The 21624-nt window shown below is 51.2% G+C and overlaps 1 protein-coding gene across 1 annotated transcript in view; it reads right to left on the reverse strand.

Annotated features, from left to right (window-relative positions):
- Positions 1-1289: 1289 nt before the first annotated feature.
- Positions 1290-21624, reverse strand: part of Arhgap35 (Rho GTPase activating protein 35) — a 112283-nt gene continuing 91948 nt past the window's right edge. Inside the window, exons 4-7 of the mRNA XM_006991467.4 lie at positions 13955-14032; positions 12584-12715; positions 4793-4898; positions 1290-4240 (exon numbers count right to left, since the gene is read on the reverse strand). Of these exons, the coding sequence (XP_006991529.1) occupies positions 3883-4240; positions 4793-4898; positions 12584-12715; positions 13955-14032 (674 nt within the window). The 3' untranslated portion in view covers positions 1290-3882. The remainder of the gene's footprint in view (positions 4241-4792; positions 4899-12583; positions 12716-13954; positions 14033-21624) is intronic.

The following is a 21624-nucleotide window of genomic DNA, read 5'->3' on the forward strand; positions in this document are numbered from 1 at the left end:
TCCATTGGTGGGACCATGTCTGTTATGGTCACAAGGCTGAGAAAAGACATCTTGTATGAAAAGTTTCTGAGCCGCTGCCATAGGAAAAACCAAATTAAGCAGTGGTAGCACACATCTTTAATCCCAGCACTCAGGAGGCAGAGGCAGATGGATCTGAGTTCAAGGCCAGCCTGGACTACAGACTTCCAGGACAGCCAGGAATTACATAGAGAAACCCTGTCTCAAAAACAAAACAAAAAACAACCAAAAACCATAAGCCCTAAAACTTCAAAAAACCAAACAACAAAAAAAACAAAACCCCCAAACCTTAAACAAAAACCACCCCCCACCCAAAACCAAACCACTGGTCTTGGAGTAGCACCTGGGAGGTAGAGATCACACAAGTAACAGGTAAGGTAGATCCAGCATGGATGATTGTGTGTGTGCACATGGGCACACACACACACAACAGGGTCCCCCTCTACAGCCCAAGCAGACCTTACTTGAAATCCTCCTGCCTCAGTACACCCAGTCCTAGGATTACAACAGGGGCGGGTGGAAATGCCTTTGGTGGTGGTTTCTTTGGAAGGCGGCCACACCTGCTCTTGTAGATGGTTTAACTGGCTGACTCCATGGACGGGCACTTCACCCAGGCCGGTGGGGGGCTGGCCTTCTGACTTCCGTCCTGGGGGACACTGCTGCAGAGGGTGACTGGAGGACAGGCTGCCCCTAGCTCACCCCCAGGCTGCGCCGGAGACTGCAGCCCCTTCATATCTCTCAGGCCTGTGTTTTTATTTTTTATTTTAACAAGATTGATTTATTAACTATGGTACATATCACATAAGGCCTTTTCATTTTTTACACCATTCCCATTGAGACAAGTACAATACTTTGTAGCAAATACATCATTTTAAAAAACAAAACCAAACAAAAACACCTCTGTCAGAGATGCCTTGGCTGCCAGGATGGCCGCCCATGCACTAAACAGGCAGGAGCCTCGGAAACCCATGACTTGTTTAAAAAAAAAAAAGGCCTGGAAATGAAGCAGACATTCCTAACGCCGACTAGAGAGGTCCTGGTCCGAGCTGCCACGACAGCCAACCACTGTTACACTCGCTTTACAGACAGGTTTCCACTTTCGCTGCAAGACAGAAGTTTGGGCACACAGCCAGACTACCAATACACTTCAACACCATCCACGTTCCTGTGCGTTCTCAGGAAACTCAAAATATTTGTTAATCCAACACATATTAGGATCATAAAACATGTGAAAATACAAGTACCAGAAAAAGAAGCCGACAGAAGCACTATTCCAAATTTTCAAACAATTTTTATTCCCATACAATCCCGAGACGTTTCCTTTGCTTAAAATGTACACAGGGAACATGATTCTTTAATGTGAACAATAACTTATGTCCTGGCTCCACTACTTGGGTGGCTTCATGGCTGGGGTGGAAGGTAAGGGGCCATCTAGGCCTCTAGCCTGGACCTCTGAGGCGTCCTCAGCTGGCGCAGTCCCCGCCCCTCCCCTGCGCATGTGGTGGGTGTGGAGTGGAGACCCACCCCTCCTGGACCTGCCATCTGTGGATGACTTTGGAGAATGAGGATTGCAGCTGGCCCACTGTGAAGTCTTATCTGGGGGCGGAGTACAAGGTACCCTGTGGGGTCCTCACTCAAGGGGTGCAGGCACAGATCACAAGAGGGCTCACCCCACGTAGTGGTAGACAGTGTGAAGGTTCTAGAAGTCTGTTGCTGCCGCCGGCGCCTGCCTCTCCTGGGGAAAATGGAGAGCACAGGGACAGACACAGCACCAGACCTTCCACGTCCCTTCAAGGGCCGAGATGCGAAGGGTGAGACAGTGCAGATCTGTCTACCACCCAATGTGCAGCACAAAACCCAGCCCTGGAGCTCTGGTGGTGTTGGGTGGCACTAGGCTCATGTCACCTCCAGGGCTGCTTTCCAGGCAGGGCAGCAGCTGACCTGGCCACCCACCCAAGCCCTGAGTGCTCTCTTCTGTAGGTCCCCAGGATGCCTTGCCACGGTCACTCAGTGCCTCAAGAAGCAGGAGTGAGGTGCTCCAGCCTGGTGTTTGCAAGGTGAGGACCCAGGCAGGGCTCTACTGGCCGTGTGCCTGCCTCTCCGTCTGCCCCTCACTGCTGACATTACATATAGGCACAGGCAGCAGCCTCAGGCAGGGGGCCGGGGTCAGAACTCTGTTCATGGCAGGATGGCTCCGCCTCCATCTCCTTAAAGACCCAACACAGAAGCTACTGAATGGAAGCCACTTCAATAGCATGGGGCTCAGGGCATGAAGTCATGGGTGGGGACTGTCTGACCTTGGTGAACACAATCCACATTATGTTCCTGCTGACCCCAGGCCTACAGCACCCAGCACAGACCTTGAGGAGGGAAAACACTTACGAAGACCATGTTTGTACCTTGGGTTTGGTTTGGTCTTGGAGATTACACTTTGCAGGGGCAGCGTAGTGTTTGCAAGCACCTTAGGTTGCCAAGTACTAGACAGGGAGACAGCCAGCTTCTCCAGGGCAGGACCCTTGGCCAAGGGCCAGCCATCCTCCTGCCCTACAGAGGAAAAGGCAGGGTGGGAGTCCACCCGGGGACCCTGGGAACACCCCCACATGCTATTTCTAAAGTGCAACGGTGAGACCCAGGGCAGTGCTGTGCGACCCATGCCCTCTTACGCCCGGGGTACCTTAGTGTCAGGTTTCATGGCCCAGTGCTAAGATTAAAGGAGGCGGCAGAGGCAGGAGCCGGCTAGGGCTGCCACATCAGGAGCAGAGTGGGGAGGCTGCTGGGGTAGGGTGGGGTGGTGACAAGCCAGGCACGGTGCCTCTGCCTGGGAACAGGATCCTCTGCATACAACCAGATGCTCACTTCTGGAAGGTGCCATGCCTGCCCATGTCCCAGATACCCTTGCTGGTTACATTTACAGCATGGGATGACATGACCTCACTTCAACCCCAAGCATGCCAACCTGGGTGCTGTGTGCACACACCTGCAGTGTTTCTATAGATGTAGTGTTTCTGTAGTGTGCTGGTTAGCAGGAGGGTAGGGACCCGCTAACATCCCTCGGGGTGGGTCTATGGGGGCCCAGGGGGTTTGCAGTCACTGCCCAGGTGTCCGTCCTTTGCTGTTACACACAGACAAGGGGGCTTTGTACCCAGTGTCCACCTGGCAGGCGGAAGTGGAGACTTGAGGTCTGTTTTCTTCCGTGTTTTCTGCCTTTCTGTCTCTGTGGAGGGTTCCATCTTTCTTCCAGTGTTCCTTTGCTGCTCGGAATGGATCAGACGCCCGGGAAGGGGCTGGAGGGAAGCCACACACAAGGTCTAGGCACAAAGCTCTCGTCTTGCTGTGCTGATGGGCCATGCCAGCGCCCCAACGTGGACTGTGGGGCAGCAGAGCCAGAGCCTACATGTTTCCAAGGACCCCTTTGCAGGTGTGTGTAGGTATGGAAAATGAGAGAGGACAAACTGGGAAGTGTCGTCCTCTCTAGAGGGGCCAGCCCTGCTGGGGTATAACCTCTGCCCCTGGCAGAGGCTGGGGTGATGTCCCGACATTGGGGCCCTGACGCTGGTGCAGGCAGACAGGCTGGGCAAGGGGTCCGGGGAGCAGTGCGGGTGGGCCGCTGTCTGGTCAGTTCAGTCCTCAGAGTGGCCGGGCCAAGGGCAGGGCCCCACAGCCTCCACAGCCAGTGCCAGGTGAAGAGCAGGCTGCAGGGCGCTTGGCTGCCCAGCCATGGTGGACCCTGGCTAGTGACACCACTGAAGTCTTAAAAAGGCGCTTGGCTGCGACCTCCACCCCAGGGGACCTGATTGTGTCCAAGGCCAAGTGCCACCCTGTCAAGAAGACGACTGGTTTTCCTGCCTCCTGGACTGTGGTGGCTCACAGCGTGTGTTCGGCTTGGAGCTGAGAGGAGAGCAGTGGCTGCATTGGGGACTGAGGGGTTGGAGGAGGTGACTGGGGAGGCGACGGCTGACTGGTAGCAGGTGTAGAGGTGAGGAAGGGGACAGTGGGAGCCACAGCTGAGGGGGAGCCGGGTGCAGCCCCTGGAGGCTCGCTGATGGGCCGGTTGTAGAAGAAGAAGGGGCACTGCTGGATGAAGAGCTCGATGATGGTTTGGTAGGAGCGTGTGGCTGTGAGCGCGTCCATGCTGCTGAAGTCGGGCCGCATCAGGGTGGGCCAGAAGCAGATGGACAGGTTTTCACTGGTCATAAGGTTCACCTTGTTGTTGTGGCTGACTCTGCAGGTGATAGCAAAGCCAGGTCAGATCTGCACAGGGCTTCCCTGCCTCCTAGCCCTTGGCCTGATCCTGCCACTAGCTCTAAGGAGCTGCAGGGTCCAGGGGGTGAGGACACATGGAGCCCCTACATGACCTGGAAGGTGCAATGCACAGACCATCAACCAAAGTGGTGACGATGTTTGGGATGGGCAGCAAGTTAGTGCATGGTTCCAAAAACTACCCGTCTGCCAACAGGCTCACCATGAGTGGACAAACCTGTCCCCAGGCCCTCCCGACACGTGTTCTGCCTCACACCAGTGCACCGGAGACACGGACAAGGAGCAGCTGTGAGAAGCTCTTGAAACTTTTGCTTCTGGGAAGTTTCTAAAGGCACCAGCACCTGCCAGGACGGACACCCACCCCCCCCCCCCGAGGCTTGGAGTCGGAGCCAGAATGGAGACTACGGAGGCCGCTGCAGCCGAGGGTGGGCCCTGCTGGCCTTCTCCCTCAGGTAACTAACTCAAGATGCCTGTTTATTACAGGAGGAAAACCACCCAGCAGCACGGAACCTACTTGTTCAGGTGGGAGATGACGTATTTGAAGACTTCGTGGTTTTCCTTTGGGAATTTCTTCAGCACCTCCTTAAGAGCATGTAACTTCTGTTCTCGGTCGTTGATTTCTGAGAGAGAAAACCACAGGCTTTCAGGGCTGTGTTTGGTGGGTGTTCTGGAGGTGTAAAGCAGCTGTGAAGCAGCAGTAGGTGTGCGGCTGGCGGCCCCCCAGGTGCACTTCCTGACAGCTCTATCCCACCCTTATGCCCGGAGCCTGCATCCATGGCTGCACACCTGGCCTGGGGTCCAGGCCACTTCTATGTCCCAGGCCCCTACTGAAGGACAGTACTGTATGCCTGGGCTTCCTGCCCCCCTCCTGCCCCCCAAGATGAACCATCCACAGACTCCACCATAAAGAACACCATTCTTTGCTCATCGGTTGCCCCTGGAGACAGGCACCCCGATGCAGAAAGACTGTTTGCTTCCTGGCCAGACGGGAGGGCGCTGTCACCCACCCACACTGACAGACCAGGAAGGAGGGGTCTGCCACAAGACCGGGGCTCTGTCCTTCCCTGCAGACATGAGGAGCTTTGCACATGGTGCTGCGGAGGGGCGGATGCAGACAGTGGGCGATTCTTATGCAGCTCATCAAAGGACCACACGCCCCTGTTCTTACTGCCGCCCACTGTGCCCACTGAGGGTTCAATGTGCTGTGACAGGAAGCATGTCATCCATGCCACACCAGGTCAGCCATCTCTACAATCTGCACTGTTCTGAGGATAGGAAACAAGAATCTGAACTGACCAGCTGCAGATGAGCTGAGTTTGGCTCATTCTGACAGGGAGGCAAAAATGGTCCAGACTCCATCTAGAGTGACACCTGGTCAACCCAGATTCCTCTGCACACGGAAAGACATCTTTGTGGCCACTGAAGTGTGGGCTGACAGTGGCTAGTAGACTGCTAAGTCTGATGACCTGAGCTGGGACTCACAGGGTAGAAAAAACTGACTCCTGTAATACATCTGGTGACCTCCACTTGCACGAACATGCCTAAACACATACACGAGCCCTTAAAACAAAACAAAAACAGACTACAATGGCCTTCGTTTGTTTTGGGCACTATCTCCTTGGACACTGATAAAACTGCCATGTCCTCTTGCTTCAAACTCCTGGTGGTTCAGAGACTCTCACACTACGGCTCCTAGGTAAAGGTCATGCAGGGCATGTGGTATGCATCTGTAACCCCAGCCCTTGGAAAGCTGAAGTGGGAGGACTGTCAGGAGGAGGTCAGCCCAGGCTATAGAATGAGACCCTGTCTTAACAACAACAAACTAATATAATTAAAAATGATTAAAAATAGGGTAAGAAGCCCACCCCTAACCCAGAGGCTATTTCCAACTGATTAAGTGGCATGTGGCAGGTTCTCTCTCAGTGCCTTGTCAGCCCTACCGTCCCCACCCAGTGCTCTCCACATATATTGTGGTTTCTCATTCTGTGTTGTTTGTTTTGTCCTGTTCTGGTTTGTTTCTATTGTAGCTTATTATTATTATTTTTTAGATGCTTGTTTGTTTTCTAATGAGAGAAAGGGTGGAGAAGTGGGGAGGAGAAACTATAATTAAAATATTGTATTAAAAACAAAATCTGGCCGGGCGGTGGTGGCGCACGCCTTTAATCCCAGCACTCGGGAGGCAGAGGCAGGCGGATCTCTGTGAGTTCGAGGCCAGCCTGGTCTACAGAGAGAGATCCAGGACAGGCTCCAAAACTACACAGAGAAACCCTGTCTCAAAAACCAAAAAAAAAAAAAAAAAAAAAAAAAAAAAAAAAAAATCTGACTGGATGGTGGTGGCGCACACCATTAATCCCAGCACTTGGGAGACAGAGGCAGGCGGATCTCTGTGAGTTCGAGGCCAGCCTGGTCTACACAGTGAGTTAGTGAGTTCCAGGGCAGCCTGAGCTACATAGTGAGGGCCTGTCTTAAAACAAAACAAAAGAAATCTGTTTTCAGTTAAAAAAAAAAAAAATAGAGTAAGGCCACGGTTTCCTGGTTGGGAACCTTACGGTGGAGGACACTCCAGGAGGCTGTAACCGGGTGAGTCACACAGGCGTGTGCTGCAAACTGGCTACAGTTCGGAGCCCAAATCCAGCTCAAGCCCTGACCTGGATGCCAATCCTGTCTCAAGCACCCAGAGGCTGTGAACCTGGGCTAGTGACCTGTCGGCAAAGGAGGTTGGAGGCAGCAAGAGGGCCAAGGTAGACTCAGAGGTGGGCACATGAAGGGCCTAGAGCTCCTTTGACCTGCAGGGACCTGAGCAATGGGAGCTGTCTGCCTGTCGAAGCCACAGGAACTGAAGTGAACCGTCAGTGTCGCTTTCTAACCCAAGAGTTGTTTCAGAGGTTCAGCCTCCCTGGCTCATCTGTAGCCCCGAGTTTAAAATCATTTGCTGTGGTGTTTCAGGAAGCAGTCTGTTTGGCAGAAGGAAGCCCCGGGAGGGAGGATGGGTGATTGATCACAGGAGAGCACGGCTCGCTCTCACTTACTAGAAGTAGTGTACCCCTTCCTTTCAGATGCAAGCATGCCTAGGTCCCTGTGGGTACCCCGTGACACAGACACAGCAGTGCCTCTTTCCATCAGGCACCTGGGTAGCAGCAGTGATGGCGTTTCCTTTCCTTCTTCCCTGGGGGTAGTGATGGAGCCGTTCGGACACTCACTTATGCCCCTCCCTGGGAAAGCTCACCCTCCTCGGCCTCTTGAGTCACATGCCCAAGAAAGGCCTAGATGGTTCCTGACCTGTACTCCCTCTGCCTTCCCACCTGATTCTCTGCTGGGTCCCTGCATTCATTACACTGAGGAGCACCAAGTGTCTGGTGGGAGGACCACAAAGGGAGCTAAAGGACCTTCCTTGCCAAGTCTGGCCCTGGGCCTATGACACTAAAGCAAGGCTGATTTGCCTCTTCTAAGGTGCTGGGGATGGAACCGAGGACCTCGCACACGCTAGGCAAGCGGTGTACCGCTAAGCCGGATCCCACTCCACCCCTGCCCTTTTTAATTTGGCCCATACTCTCCTCAGCCAGTACCTAGCATGAAATTCCTCCTGTGGAGGAGGCTCACACCTAACCATGTCCAATCAGAAAGAAGCTGGTTTGAGCTGTAACTGTCATGCCACTACTGTAGCAATGGCCACACCTTGCCAGGCAGGATGGTACTGTGACATGCAGGGCTGGATCCTAGGTGAACTACTGATATCTTTCTCCCACAGCAGCCTGCACAGCACCTTGAGCACCACGCAGGCTGGCCAGCAGGGAGTTTCTGCTCAGCTGAGGCTCAGCAGCAGGATCCTGTTGAGCCATGTGGGCAATGAAGCATCATGGTGATATCCTGTGGGGTTCTGGGTGCCTCCCTGACCACTAACTGGTAGGGAGGAATCCCATGACTGGCAGTGAGATTTCATTTAGTGCCCTGTCTTCTGGGAGACAGAGGATGCGTCTCTCTGCAGGTGTTTCAGTGCCCTCAGGACCAGGTGCTCTCTGTGCAATCCTCAGCAGGCATCCAGGCAGAGAGTGGGGCTGGACCTCAGCCCCGCGCTCTGCTCCAGACCCGTCATGTCGTGGAGCCAGTGAAAGGAATGGACTGGAGCCCTGAGCAGGCACTCAGGGGCCAGATGAACCAAGGTGAAGTCTACATACACACGATGCAGCTGCTAAGAGTTGAGTCCTCAGGAGCCCATAAAGAAGCAGAGGGGAAGGCAGGACTATCAGGGCCCTTACAAACACCCTCAGTGTACACAAACCAGGGCTCTAAAAGGTACAAAGAGCCAGATGTAGGGCACACACCTGAAATTCCTGCACTGGAGAAGCTGGGACAGGAGAATCTAGAATTTGAGGGCAGCTTGGACTATAGAATGAGAGACCTTGCCTCAGGAAAAAAAAAATAAAACAAACAAACAAAACCCCAAAGTAGCTGGGCAGTGGTGGCTTACACCTTTAATCCAGCACTCAGGAGGCAGAGGCAGGCGGATCTCTGAGTTCGAGGTCAGCCTGGGCTACAGAGTGAGTTCCAGGACAGCCAGGGCTACATAGAGAAACCAAACCAAACCAAACCAAACCAAACCAAACCAAACCAAAGCACCACCACCACCACCACCACCACAATAACCCCAAACTAATGAAAAAAGGTTCAAGAACTTGCTCTGGCCACAAAACCTGGCAAGGGCTCTGACCCTACTGTCCACCGTCCCCACCCTGGCTGCCATCTGAGGTCCCCTCAGGGCCGAGTGGCGGCTGCTGGCCCTCTGCATGCTTGTGGGCCTGGAAAAGGAGAAGGCTGTGCAGAGGCAGGCAGGCCCAGGTGTGTCTCCATCTTCTCCCATGTGGCACACAAGGTTATGGTAAGGCCAGGCCGGGGCCACCCTCTGCTTGTCTTAGAATGGAAATTCCAGACTGTTCTGGAGGCATGATCATGCAGCAAGCTGGCAGTGTCCCTTCTCCACCAGACTGCAGTTGGACACCTTCTGTCTGTCACTGTCACGTGTCTGTCCACACAGGGCCTCACACATGCATGTGCTTGTGGTGGGGACACAGCACCTCTGAGCAGCTATGAGGACAGACAAGAGAAAGCAATGTCCTGAGGTAGTGTGGGAACACGAGCCTACAGGGTAGTGAGGGCCGTCTACCCCTCACTACCAAACCAAACCAAACCAAACCACCTGGGCTGCCTCGTCTGCCCAGGGGGAAAGGCAGACGAGAAGCCTGCACGGAGAACAGTTTCCCTTGGACGACTACACACAGTAGCACAGGTCCTTGGCCTGGAACCCTGTGCCCAAGGTGGACCTAGCTCTAGGACTCCTGTCAGTACAGAGGCCACAGGCAGCTTGTGGGGACCGGTGAACTAGAGGGACTCTGGACAGGGAAGGGATTGGGGTGCTGGGGTGCAGAAGAGGAAAACATGCAGGCTGGGACAGTTCCAGCTGGAAGGAGGCGCTGGAGAAGAGAGTAACCCAAAGGCCTCCTCTCTTGCTGCCTTACAACTCTGGCCCACCTGAAGCTCATGATCCTTCCTCCTCACTACTCCCTGCCTCTCCCCCGTCATGGGGCTTTCTGCACTTGCAGCTCAGCTTGCTTGAATCTGTCACAGAAAACACCAGCTTCCACCCAGGGAAGCAGGGACTCAAGTTCCAGCTTGCCAGTTCCCAGCGTGTGACCCGGGCCTCCAGCCAAGCTGGGTCACTCTGAGAGCCTCAGGCTCCTCTGTGCCATGAAGAGACAACCCTCTACCTCACTGGTGACTAAGAACACGCACCAATTCCCAGCAGAGCCTGCTGCACACAGCAAGCAACGATCTGTGAGCTCTGCTGGTGCCTGCGTCTCCGTGTTACCTTGACTAAGCTGGGAAGACAACTAGCAAACAAACACACAGATCCCACTTGGTGGGCCCTCTTCAGTAGTGCTCAATATTGTGAAATTCTGATGCTTACACAGCAATCAGACAATGACCTTGATATCTGTTGTGATGGGATGTGGAGCCGCATGCAAGCCTGAAAACACAGACACTCTGAGGCAGAAAGGGAAAAGAGCTGGTCAAGTTGCTGTTGCCATGGAAACCTGTGCTTCAATAGGGCACGGCAATCTTCCTCCTGCCATGTCCCTCGACACAACTTTGGTATTGCCTGGAGTCTGACTCTGCTAAGTCCACCTTGATGCCGAGGAGCCCCGTGCTCCACTTGCCGCTTCGGCTGCCAAGTGCCATGCCAGCGGTGCCCCCCTCCCTACCTCTTCTGTCAGGCTGTCAAGAAAGCATAGACAAGAGGCGGCCCAGCTCACTAGCAGGGCCCAGAAAGCATACAATGGAGAGGAAGCTATGAGACTCCACCCTTCCCAGGCTGCTGCAGCCACCTTCTGAGCTGTGGGAACCTACAGAGTGGGTGGCAGAAGTGAGGGGAGGAAGGGAAGTGGCCCCTACCAGCAGCACCCTCTCCTGGCCCTCCCCAAACAAAAAGGTGCCATGTCAGCTGTTCCAAGAAACAATGGCATTCTGTTGGGTGCCATTACTCAACATGCCTCTAGATGGCGCCAGGTCAAGACAAATGTGAGAACTGCGTTTTCGGCAGCTGGGTACCAACCAGTGCACACCTTTTGAACTTCCTCCAACTTCCTTTAGAGACAGCATGAGTCTGAGATGGTCCCCACCCTAAGTGCTGCCTCCCAGCCTTGGTAGGTGGGTGAAAAGGAGAGGCTGGCAGATGTAGGAACAGACCATGTGCAGGTAACCTGAGTTCCACAGCTGGAATGGCATCCTTAGAGGAGCAGGGACTTGACCTACAACCTCACCACAGCCTTGAGAATACACTGCCCGAGTCAGGCATGAGCTAGCCCAGGACCACACTTCCCCTTTTCTTGCCTCACCTCTTTCTTGTCACTCTCTCTCCAGGCATCCCCCCCCCCCCCCCCCCCGCTTAAATTTTTATTTTATGTGCATTAGTGTTTTGCCTGCATGTATGTCTGTGTGAGGGTGTCGGGTCCCCCGGAGCTAGAGTTACAGACAGTTGTGAGCTGCCATGTGGGTGCTGGGGATTGAGCTTGGGTCCTCTGGAAGAACAGCCCGTGCTCTTAACTGCTGAGCCACTCTCCAGGATGTCTTATTATGTATTCTGGCTGTCCTCGGACCCACAGACGGATACTCCTTTCAGCAGCTGTGGAGGAATTGCTGTTTCTGGGTCTTCTTGCTCTTTCCCCTGCAAGGGCAAAGGCTTCCTTTGGCTAAATAGTAAGTGCCCTGTGGTGGGCAGCTCCAAGAGGTCAGGCCCTTCATGGCACATGACAAACCCAGACAGTGAGAAAGCGTCCCACACAATCCTAGAGCAGTAGAATTCTCACCCTTCCTAACGCTGTAGCCCTTTAACACAGTTCCTCATATTGTGGCAACTCCAACCACAGAATTATTTTCATTGCTACTTCATAACTGTAATTTTGCTACTGTTATTAATTGTAATGTAAGTATCTGATATGCTTGATATCTGATATGTGACCCCCATGAAAGGGTTGTTGGACCTCTAGAGGGGTCATGAACCACAGGGGGAGAACCGCTGCCCTAGAGACCGCCAGTAAAGCCGGAGGTTCCAAGTCAGGTATGTTGGCACATGCTGTGATGCTGGCCCATGGGAGGCAGAGGCAGCAAGGTAAGGAGTTTGAGGGCACCCCGGGATATACAAGCCACTACCTCAAATAAACAAATCCCGGAGTGCAGCCCATGTGCTACAGAGCCCTGTGATCTTCCGGCTAAGGCCACTGGAGAGCATCCCCCTCCAAACGTAATTTTTTCTTTTTTTTAAAAAAAATTCATCTTTTAGATTTGTGAATTCTACTTTGTATTTTGCCTGCATACATGTTTGTGCACCACATGTACGCCTGGCACCTCAGAAGTCAGAAAGGGGCGTTAAGATTCCCAGGAACAGGGTTATGGATAGTTGTGAGCCACCCTACCAGTGTTACTAGAAACAGAACCTGGGTCCTCTGGAATTCCAGCTCCAGAGGTAACTTTCTGAGAGTTCCTTTGGCCTCAGATGACGGGTTTGCTGCCTTACATGAGGCAGAAGAAAGAGAAGGGTCCAGGATAACCTGCTTCAGAACAGCAGCTGCAGCTTTACCCCCCAGAGCACACTGGGGCGGACACGGGGAGGTCAGCCACAGCAGAGGGACAGGGACGGCACCCGAGTCAGATGCCAGGTCGGGGGCCTGCAGCTGCCCTGGGGACTCTCAGAGAAGTGCTCCTGTCAGAAAGGCAGGGCTGCCTAAGCCTCTCTCCAGCGGCCTGTACTCACTGTGCGCTTCCACCAGGTCAATCTGCATGCTGTACGGTACCAGGGGGTCTGGCAGCTCCGAGAAGAAGCTCTTCATGGCCCCCGCCACAGTGTTCACGGTGAAGTCTTTCTCTGCCAGGTCCAGATTGTGGTCTGAAAGCAAGTCAAGAAGTGAGGCAGGATCCACCATCTAAGTTAGCAGACGCCACAAGAAAGCTCACAGAAAGGGTTTCTAGATGCTCCTCAGGGCTGGAACTCTAGAGGAGCTGGCAGCCTGGTTCACAGACATGACTGGAGAGGTTTCATCTAGTTCCCCAGGGTACCTGCTCACCCACTGGGTTCTGATGAGCTTCAGCTTTTTCTTACTTCCCCTTCTTGCTGGCCACGCGGCCGCTGCCTCATCCAGATCCTGCCGCAGGGGGAAGAATCCCCAGTGTTCTTCCCCCTGGTTCTTCCCAGCTCATGGCTCTACTGACCCCTCCTCTCATTTTCCTTCTTTCTCTGGCCTCACTCATGCTTGATTCCCTAGGACTTGTCTACAGATGGACATCAAGTGTCCCTTTCTGGACTACCCGCTGGTAGTCCACTCTTACAGGTGCAGTCACGCACGACAAAACCACTCTGGTCGGCCAAGGTCCTATGAGGTAATTCCATGTGGCTTATTGAAGCGTGCTATTTGACACTCGCCCGATGAAGATGTGTTTTCTCAGGACACATTCCTGATGTTCTGACAGTGGCACATCGTCACAAGGCGTCACTGTCTGCTGGTCCTCCTGTCCCTCCACTTTGCCCACTCTGGATGCTGACAGCTGAGAGTATTAACTCTTCTGCTCTGGTCTGGTGGCATGGTGTGGCATTTCTCACATTAAGAGCTTAGTCCCTAGCTGGGAGCCTCTCACACCTGACCTAACTTAGGAGCAGGGCAGCCACACCCAAAGCTGGTGTGACTAAGATTTCAGCTTCGGAGCTGAAGTCCAGGTGCCTCAGTTATCTTGAAATGTTGCCTTACTTTCTCACCCACAGGCCATTTTGAGGAGAAATGTAGTTGATATAGACACCTCTGGCTTGTCAAAAAAAATATATTGGATCATTAATTCAAATGCTACTACCCCTGGCCCCAGCCCAGGGAGGCCAGGCCCTTCCTGAAGTGAGCCAGGGCCGGGGAAACCTCTAATTGCGGCTGTGAATGGCAATGGGAAGGAACAGCCTTGGCAGGGACAGTATGTTGATGGACCTGGCCCCCCACAGGGGGCACATGTGGCCTCTGTCTCTGAGCCAGGACCTCTTGGTTCAGGTTCAGGTTTATGGGTGGCAGGAATACCCAGGCCCTGTTGGCAATCCAGCCATGGCATCTGTTTTGGACTAGTGATGTACAGCCAGGCTGTGACTCACCTTGATCGAACTGTCTTTGCAGACTTTCCATCTCTGACTTGTTCCCGCTGACCCGGTAGATGCCCTCAGTGCTCAGTCCTGTGGAGAAAGAATAGGCAGGTCCATGAACCAGAGCCAGAGAGCTGGACAGGAGCTGACTGGGAGGCTACAATTTCCCACTACAGTGGAGGGAGGGCGGGGCTAGCAGTGCTTTCTTGTTTGATGCTTCACGTAAAAACTCCATAGTACCGGGACCCAGCCTCCTTTTACTTTTAAAGGTAAGGGCTCATGTAGTTCAGGCTGGCCCTGAACATCTCACCTTCTTGCCTCCAGTTTTCAAGTGCTAGGACTGCAGGTGTTTGCTACTACACTTGGCTAATACTTGTTGGAACTTGATATGTAGAGCAGGCTAGCCTCAAACTCCAGAGATCCACCTGCCCCTGTTTCCTGAGCATGCAATACCACACTCCACATTTTAATGTACAGTCTTGAGTATTTTACTAAAAACACAAAACAAAACAAAACAACACCCCCCCCCAAAACAAACATATATATGTATGTATGAATAAGAATTTTGCCGCCGGGCGGTGGTGGCGCACACCTTTAATCCCAGCACTTGGGAGGCAGAGCCAGGAGGATTTCTGTGAGTTCGAGGCCAGCCTGGTCTACAGAGTGAGTTCCAGGAAAGGCGCAAAGCTACACAGAGAAACCCTGTCTCGGGGAAGAAAAAAAAAAAAAAAAAAAAAAAAAAGAATTTTGCCTGAGTATATGCCTGGTACCAATGAAAGCCAGACAAGGGTTCTAGAAAATTGAACCCAGGTCCTCTGGAAGAGCAGTCAGTGCTCTTAACTGCTGAGTCATCTCTCCAGCTCCTTTACCTTTTTCTAAAAAATAAAAAATACTTAGTTTCGTGTATGTGTGTACATGTCACATGAGCTGCAGTGCCCATAGCATACCAAAGGAGCTGGAGTTATAGATAGTTATGAGCTGCCTGACTTCAGGTCCTCTGGAAGAGCAGCCAGTACTCTTAACCACTGAACTGTTTCTCTAGCCTGAGTGTTTTTCTGTTAAAAATAAAGATAAAAAGCAAGGCATGGTGTACACACCTGCAATCCTGGATCGTAGGAACAGAGGTAGAAGGATCATAGCAAGTTCAAGGCTAGTCAGAGATACATAATGAGCTCGAGGTCTCCATGGCTGACAGAGTGAAACCCTGTCTCAGAAAGCCAAAGAGGGGCTTGGTGAAGACAGATCAGCAGGCAAATGCACTGCCAAGGTTGACAGATTGAGTTTTTTGTTTTTGTTTTTTTTTCCTTTGAGACAGGGTTTCTCTGTGTAGCCCTGGCTGTCCTGGAACTAAGCAGACCAGGCTGGACTCAAACTCAGCGATCCGCCTGCCTCTGCCTCTGGAGTGCTGGGATTAAAGGTGTGCCCCACCACCACCTGGCAACAGCCTGAGTTTAATCCATAGAACCCACTTACCTCCATCCCCAACAAAATAAATAAAAAGGCCTAGAAGTGTGGTTCAGTGCTAGAGCACTTGCTTGCTTTCAGTGGGCTGCTGTCCCAGCGCCAGAGCCACAGAAAGCATAAAGGAAGGCAGGCGCAGTGCGCCTCACCTCAGCTGCTGCCTGGCTGGGCACTCAATAAGCTTTTTTTGACCCCAAAGAAATGAAAAAACACCTTCCCTTCCTTCATATACAGAGCGTCCTGTGAACTTTTCCTGTATGATTCAGTGTGTTCATATTTTTGTAATACAGTAATTCTTAGAAGCTGGAGTGCAGCTTAGTGGTAGAGCACAAAACAAGAAATGTCATGAACCATGAGCTTAAAGATCCCAGTGTACACAATGACTCCAGAAACAGTTCCATCTTTGATTAGGTTTTCTCAGGCTTCCATAGGTAGAAAGCCTTAAGCAGCTTTTTTTCCTGGTGTTTCTGAAGTGCTGGGAAGGAACCGCCCAGGTCAAGCGCTCTCCCACAAAGCACCCCCCAAGCCCCAGCCTAGGTCTATTTCTTACTATTCATGCTGCTGATTTTCCTCTGCAGTGCTTCTCACTTTGCACTTGAAAGAGGTCTTTGAGTATTAAATGTTTGTTTTCCTACCCCCTTTTCTATTACTTTTCTTTTTAAAGAAAATATTTATTTTCATCCATCTTCTTTTCTTTTGCTCAAGTGTCTGCACAACAAGTGTCTCAGTGCAATGTTGTTCTATCTACTCAGTGGCCCGAGCAATGGGAACTCGAGACCAGTCCTCAGTGGCGGGAGGCACCCGTACAATGTCAGATCAGTATGTGAGCTGAGGAGCTGGTGTGGTCCGTTCACCCAGACATTCTTCCCTTGGTCACAGCCTTTTTAGCTTTGCTTGTTCTTTCTTCTCCATTTCTTCAGGATCTCTGCAGAGGTAAAGATTGAGCATAATCTCCCACGGGTGCTCATGGGAGATAGTGCTACTCATGTGCCGAACTTCTGGGGCCATCAACCACATCAGACCCACTGAGTGAGCCTGTTGCACGGGATGGCAATGTCCACACAGCAGGAGAACCTGTGTCACACAGAGCGATAGCAGGCAGACTGATGTAAGACGCCTTAGGGAGGGCTGGCAGTCGGCCCTGAGATCTGTCACCACCAGAAGCTGTGGCTTCCTGAAATTCCTGAAGGCTGCTTGGATCTGGTAAATCAAGGACATGAAGTCAAGGGGCCAGCGTTCCTGGAGACGCTGCTGCTATCAGAGCTTCCCCAGGTCTTCTTCTGATTTACGATGCAGATGCCATCACCTTCCCGTTTGTAGATACACTGCTCCACTTGGAAGCCAAGGCTGCTTCACCTATTCAGGTTCCTGCTGTGAGGAATTTAAGAAAAGGCTCCTCCACCACTGGCAGGACATCAAAGACTGGATATGGTGTGAATTTTTAAAAGTTAAGACAGGAATCTAGAACAACATTGAGCTGGGCATGGTGGTGTACACCTTTAATAATCCCAACATTCAGGAGGCTGAGGCAGGCAGATGGATCTCTGTGAGTTCCAGGACAGCCAAGGTTGCACAGAGTAACCCTGTCTTGAAAAACCACCAGCACCATGAACAAAAACCCTAAACAAAAATTTGTGTGGCTGGGGATGTCCATGGGAATGCAGGTGTCTTTGGAGGTCAGACATATCAGGTCCTCTGAAGTTGTGAGCCACACGGTGTGAGTGCTGACAATCAAACCTGGGTCCTCTGTTCTTTTCTAAGTTTTTAAAAACTCATTTACATTATGTGTGTGTGTTGCCTGCATGTATGTATGTGCACCACGTAAGAGCCTGGTGCCCTGAGGCCAGAAGAGAGCCTTGGAGCCCCTGCCATCATCATTTGAAAAGGCTGTGAGCCACCACGTGGGTGCTGGGAGCCAAATTTGAGCCCTCTGCAAAAACTGAAGCTCTATTTGAGACCGGGTCTCACGTACCCAGGCTGGCCTTTAGTTATCTCTGTGTGCTGTGTCACCAGAGGCCTTTTACATGGTAGGTAACGATCCCCACCAACTGAGCTACATCTACAGTTTTTTCATAAAACAATGCTGTTGCTGCTGCTGCCGCCGCCGCCGCCGCCGCCACCAAAAATGGCTGCCTTGACGATCATGGTGTCTCACGAAGTAGCCCAGGCTGGCCTTAAGCTCATGGTGAGATTACGGCACATGCCATTACGCTGGCATTAGTCAGTTTATGATGGACTCGTTCTTCAGTGACTTACAAATGTTCTCAGACACATTTAAACTCTCTACCCATTTCACGTCTTAGGTGACACATCACCAGTGTACAGATGGAATTGGACATATGTTGATAAGCCCTGGATAAGTGCCAGCAGTTTCCAGTTTTCATGAACTAGTCTGAAACCATTTTCTAAGCTCTCTTCCTTGTCCCTAAATATCAGCACCCTTACCATGGTGATATGATGGAGTCCTATGTCCCAGGATAGAAAGGCACTCTTGGCACTGTACAGGAGCCTAACAGCTTCCACTGGGTTAGGCGTCCCCATCCTCTGCACAAGAGGGCAGAAAAGAAACCACACACTGGCTGTCTGGAAATGAACCAGGGTGTGGGCTGCAGCTTCACTACAGGATCATTACAGGGATGGCACATCTGAGAATAAGAGGCTAGCTCCAGAACATCAATTAATCATCAGCTCAGCATTTCCTGTAAGCGGCCTGCCTGTTTGTTTTACCAAACCTCATTTTAAAATAGCAATCCTGCTGCTGTTGTACCCAACGCCATGGCATAATTTAGGAAAGGTATCATTAGCCCAGTGAGCACAATTTATTACAACTACCACTTAGAATCAATTAAAAACAAACAGCACTGAAAGCTGACTGTGCCTATCATGATGTCTAAAAGTGACCAGTAGCTGGCAAATGGGTGGAGACCAGGATGCAGGGTCACTTGACTAGGGCCTAGGACTACCCAGAGAACAGAGGGACTGAGCAGAGTCCCATGCACATACCCCAGAACCCAGCAGGGTAAGCTGGGATCATCACAAACATGGACAGGGAGTCTAGGGTGACAGCTAACACCTGCCAGCAGGATTCTCACTAGTCGTGGCTGGTATGCACTGTGCCACTCTATCAGAGGACACCAAATGGAGACGGAGGCACCCTGCCTATCCTAAGTCTCCAAAGAACCCTCTGTATTAAAGCCCATCTCACCCAGCAGCCTTCCATCTTTTTTCTTTTTTTTCTGGTTTTTCGAGGCAGGGTTTCTCTGTGTAGCTTTGCGCTTTTCCTGGAACTCACTTTGGAGACCAGGCTGGCCTTGAACTCACAGAGATCCACCTGCCTCTGCCTCCCGAGTGCTGGGATTAAAGGCATGTGCCACCACTGCCCGGCTTCCATCTTTTAAATACCTCTATTGGTTTCGAACTTTTTCTCTGGGTGCTGGAGAGAGGTGGATCCTGGGGGCTGGTTGTGCAACCAATATAGCTAAAACAGTGAGTTCCAGATTCAGTGAGATCTGGTCTCAAAAAATGAGAGCCAAGTGAGAAAGACACTTGATGTGTTAACCTCTGGCCTATGCGCGCGCGCGCGCACACACACACACACACACACACACACACACACACACACACAGAGTTGACAACATCACTATTTTCAGAGCAACTGCCATGTACAACAGTCTTGTTCCAACAGATCTAGAGAGCAGAGGTATGATTAAGAATGGAAATTACCGGATGGCAAATACTCTCTCAATACATAAAATAACCATTAATAGCCATGGAAGTCATTTAAAGAATGGTCCAGAACTTTTCATTTCCCGCCTTAGTGGATAAGCATCTGACTGGGATGCTATTTAAGATTAGTATCTGGCCCAGGGAGGTGGTACCCAACAATAATGACAATAATGAGCCATGTCCTGAGTGCTCACTCAGAACAGGCCCAGGTGCTCAGTGCTGGCTATGCATCTGTACAGGAGTTCTCACAATATCCTTAAGGCAGGCTGCCACCAGGTCCACTGCACGGATGGGGACACCGAGGTTAACAGATGAAGTAGCATATTCGAAGTGGAACGCTTCCACAGACATGATCTTCATTAATCCTGCTCTAGTCTACCATTTTAATTGGGTATTTCAATACACTCTGGCTCTCCAGTTTCTGAAATGCAGCCTGCATCAAGAGTGGGGAAGGTCTTGTACAGAACAGGCACCCTGGTCTACTTTGGAGGGGAACACCACATTCCTAAATGTGGCTCTAGAAGGGGCCATTCCAGAATTTAGGTCTCTCCACTACCTAAATTCCATGAGTATCAATGAAACCGGGGCAGTACAGGCAAAATAAAAAAGATGCTTTAGGAATAAAGCTTATTCTGGAAACGCTGTGACTGCTTAAAAAAAATTACTTTAAATTGTTTATGTGCGTGCATATGAGTGCAGGCGACCCAAGCCAGGTGTTGGGTCCCAGAAACCAAACCCAGGCCTCTGGAAAAGTAGCACACACTCTTAACCACCATTTAAGCAATCTCCCCAGTCACCCATAATTGCTTTTTCTATGTAACCAAGCCCGTAGGTACCACTAAATTTTTAACCATGGTCACATATGATACTGATTTAAAACAAACAAACAAACAAAAAAACCCAGCCAGGTGTGGTGGTGTACACCTTTAATCTCAGGATTCCAGAGGCAGCTAGATCTCCATGAGTTCAAGGCCAGTCTGATCTACATAGTGGGACCCTATCTTGACTACTGCCCACACCACGAAAGAGACAAAAGCAAAATCTATTCCTTTTTTTAGTAAGAAATCACTATTGCTTCTGTCCTTTTGGCTGTGACCAAGTGTGACACCGTGAACTTACTGAGTGTGCACATGGCAGGCAAATTACTTTGCAGAGTTTTTAGGCTTGCTCAAAAACTAGTTTGTCTATGAATGGCCCATTTTCACTCCTCAACCTTCCAGTTCCCGAGAGAAGCCAGAGGCATGAGGTCTTACAGGAACCTGAAAACTGAAGGGGAAAATTGGCTCTTGGACTAATTCCCCTTCCCCAACACAGGGTTTTTCTGCATAGCCTTGGCTAGCATGGAACTCACAGAGAGCCATCTGTCTGCCCCTGCCTCCAGAATGCTGGGATTAAAAGAGGCATACAGTACCATGCCCCGATTTCTGGGCAAAATTTTAATATCCAAATGAGCTTTTCTCTCCCCACTCGCAGCCCGCCCTCGGGGTCAGAAGTCCTTCTGTAAGGCCCTGCAAGGCTAGTGCACTGTCCCTGCATCACCACCACTCAGGTTCTTCTCACTTCCTTTTTAGCAATGAATCAATGCTTCCTCCGAGACAAACTTGGAGTTGCTTATGTTTTTACTTTCTATATTTGGCTATATATATTAAAAAAAAAAATCAGCACTTTAGCTTCTCTCTCTCTCTCTCTCTCTCTCTCTCTCTCTCTCTCTCTCTCTCTCTCTCTCTCTCAAGTAACTAATGCTGTTAGCATGTTAAAAACAGACAGGATGGACAGCAAGCGTTAGTGAACTTGCCTGAGGATTGGTCCTCTGGGGCCAGCAGTAGCTCTTCCTTTGGGAAGAGCCCACAATCTGCCACAGTTGCAACTCCTGCAGAGGACCTGCTGTGCACTGCCGTCAACTCACCAAACAGGGTATGGGGTGGTGAGGGTTGGGCCCAAACCAAGAGCAAGCAAAAGAGCTACATCCCCTTCTCTGGGCACCGAAGGTACAGCCGCATCGTAGCAGAGTGGTTTGTGTCTAGAGTGACTATTATTCTAATGTAGCACTAGCAGGTGTGCAAGGGCACAACACTGAGTCCCACTGCCTGAGCTCCTCCATCGAGCTGCTTCCATAGTGTGCATTCTTTTCTGTTTTTGGAGATAGGGTCTCATGTCTCCCAGTCTGGCCAGAAACTTGCTGTTTAGCTGACGGCCGATCCTGAACTCCTAATACCCCTGCTACTACTTCCCAAGTGCTGAGATCACAGACTATGACATCATGCATGACTTTGCAGCCTGTATTTTTTTTTTTAATTTAAAAAATATTTATGTATATGAGTGTTTTGCCTTCACATATGTCTATGTATCATGTATGTGCAGCACCCTTGATCCAGAAGATGGTGTCAGATCCCTGGAACTGAAATTACAGATGATTGTGAGACATCATGTGAGTGCTGGGAACTGGACCTAGGTCTTCTGCCAAAGCAGCAAATACTCTGAATCACCAAGCCACC

Source organism: Peromyscus maniculatus, chromosome 1 (assembly GCF_049852395.1).
Source record: "Peromyscus maniculatus bairdii isolate BWxNUB_F1_BW_parent chromosome 1, HU_Pman_BW_mat_3.1, whole genome shotgun sequence".
Taxonomy (NCBI): domain Eukaryota; kingdom Metazoa; phylum Chordata; class Mammalia; order Rodentia; family Cricetidae; genus Peromyscus; species Peromyscus maniculatus.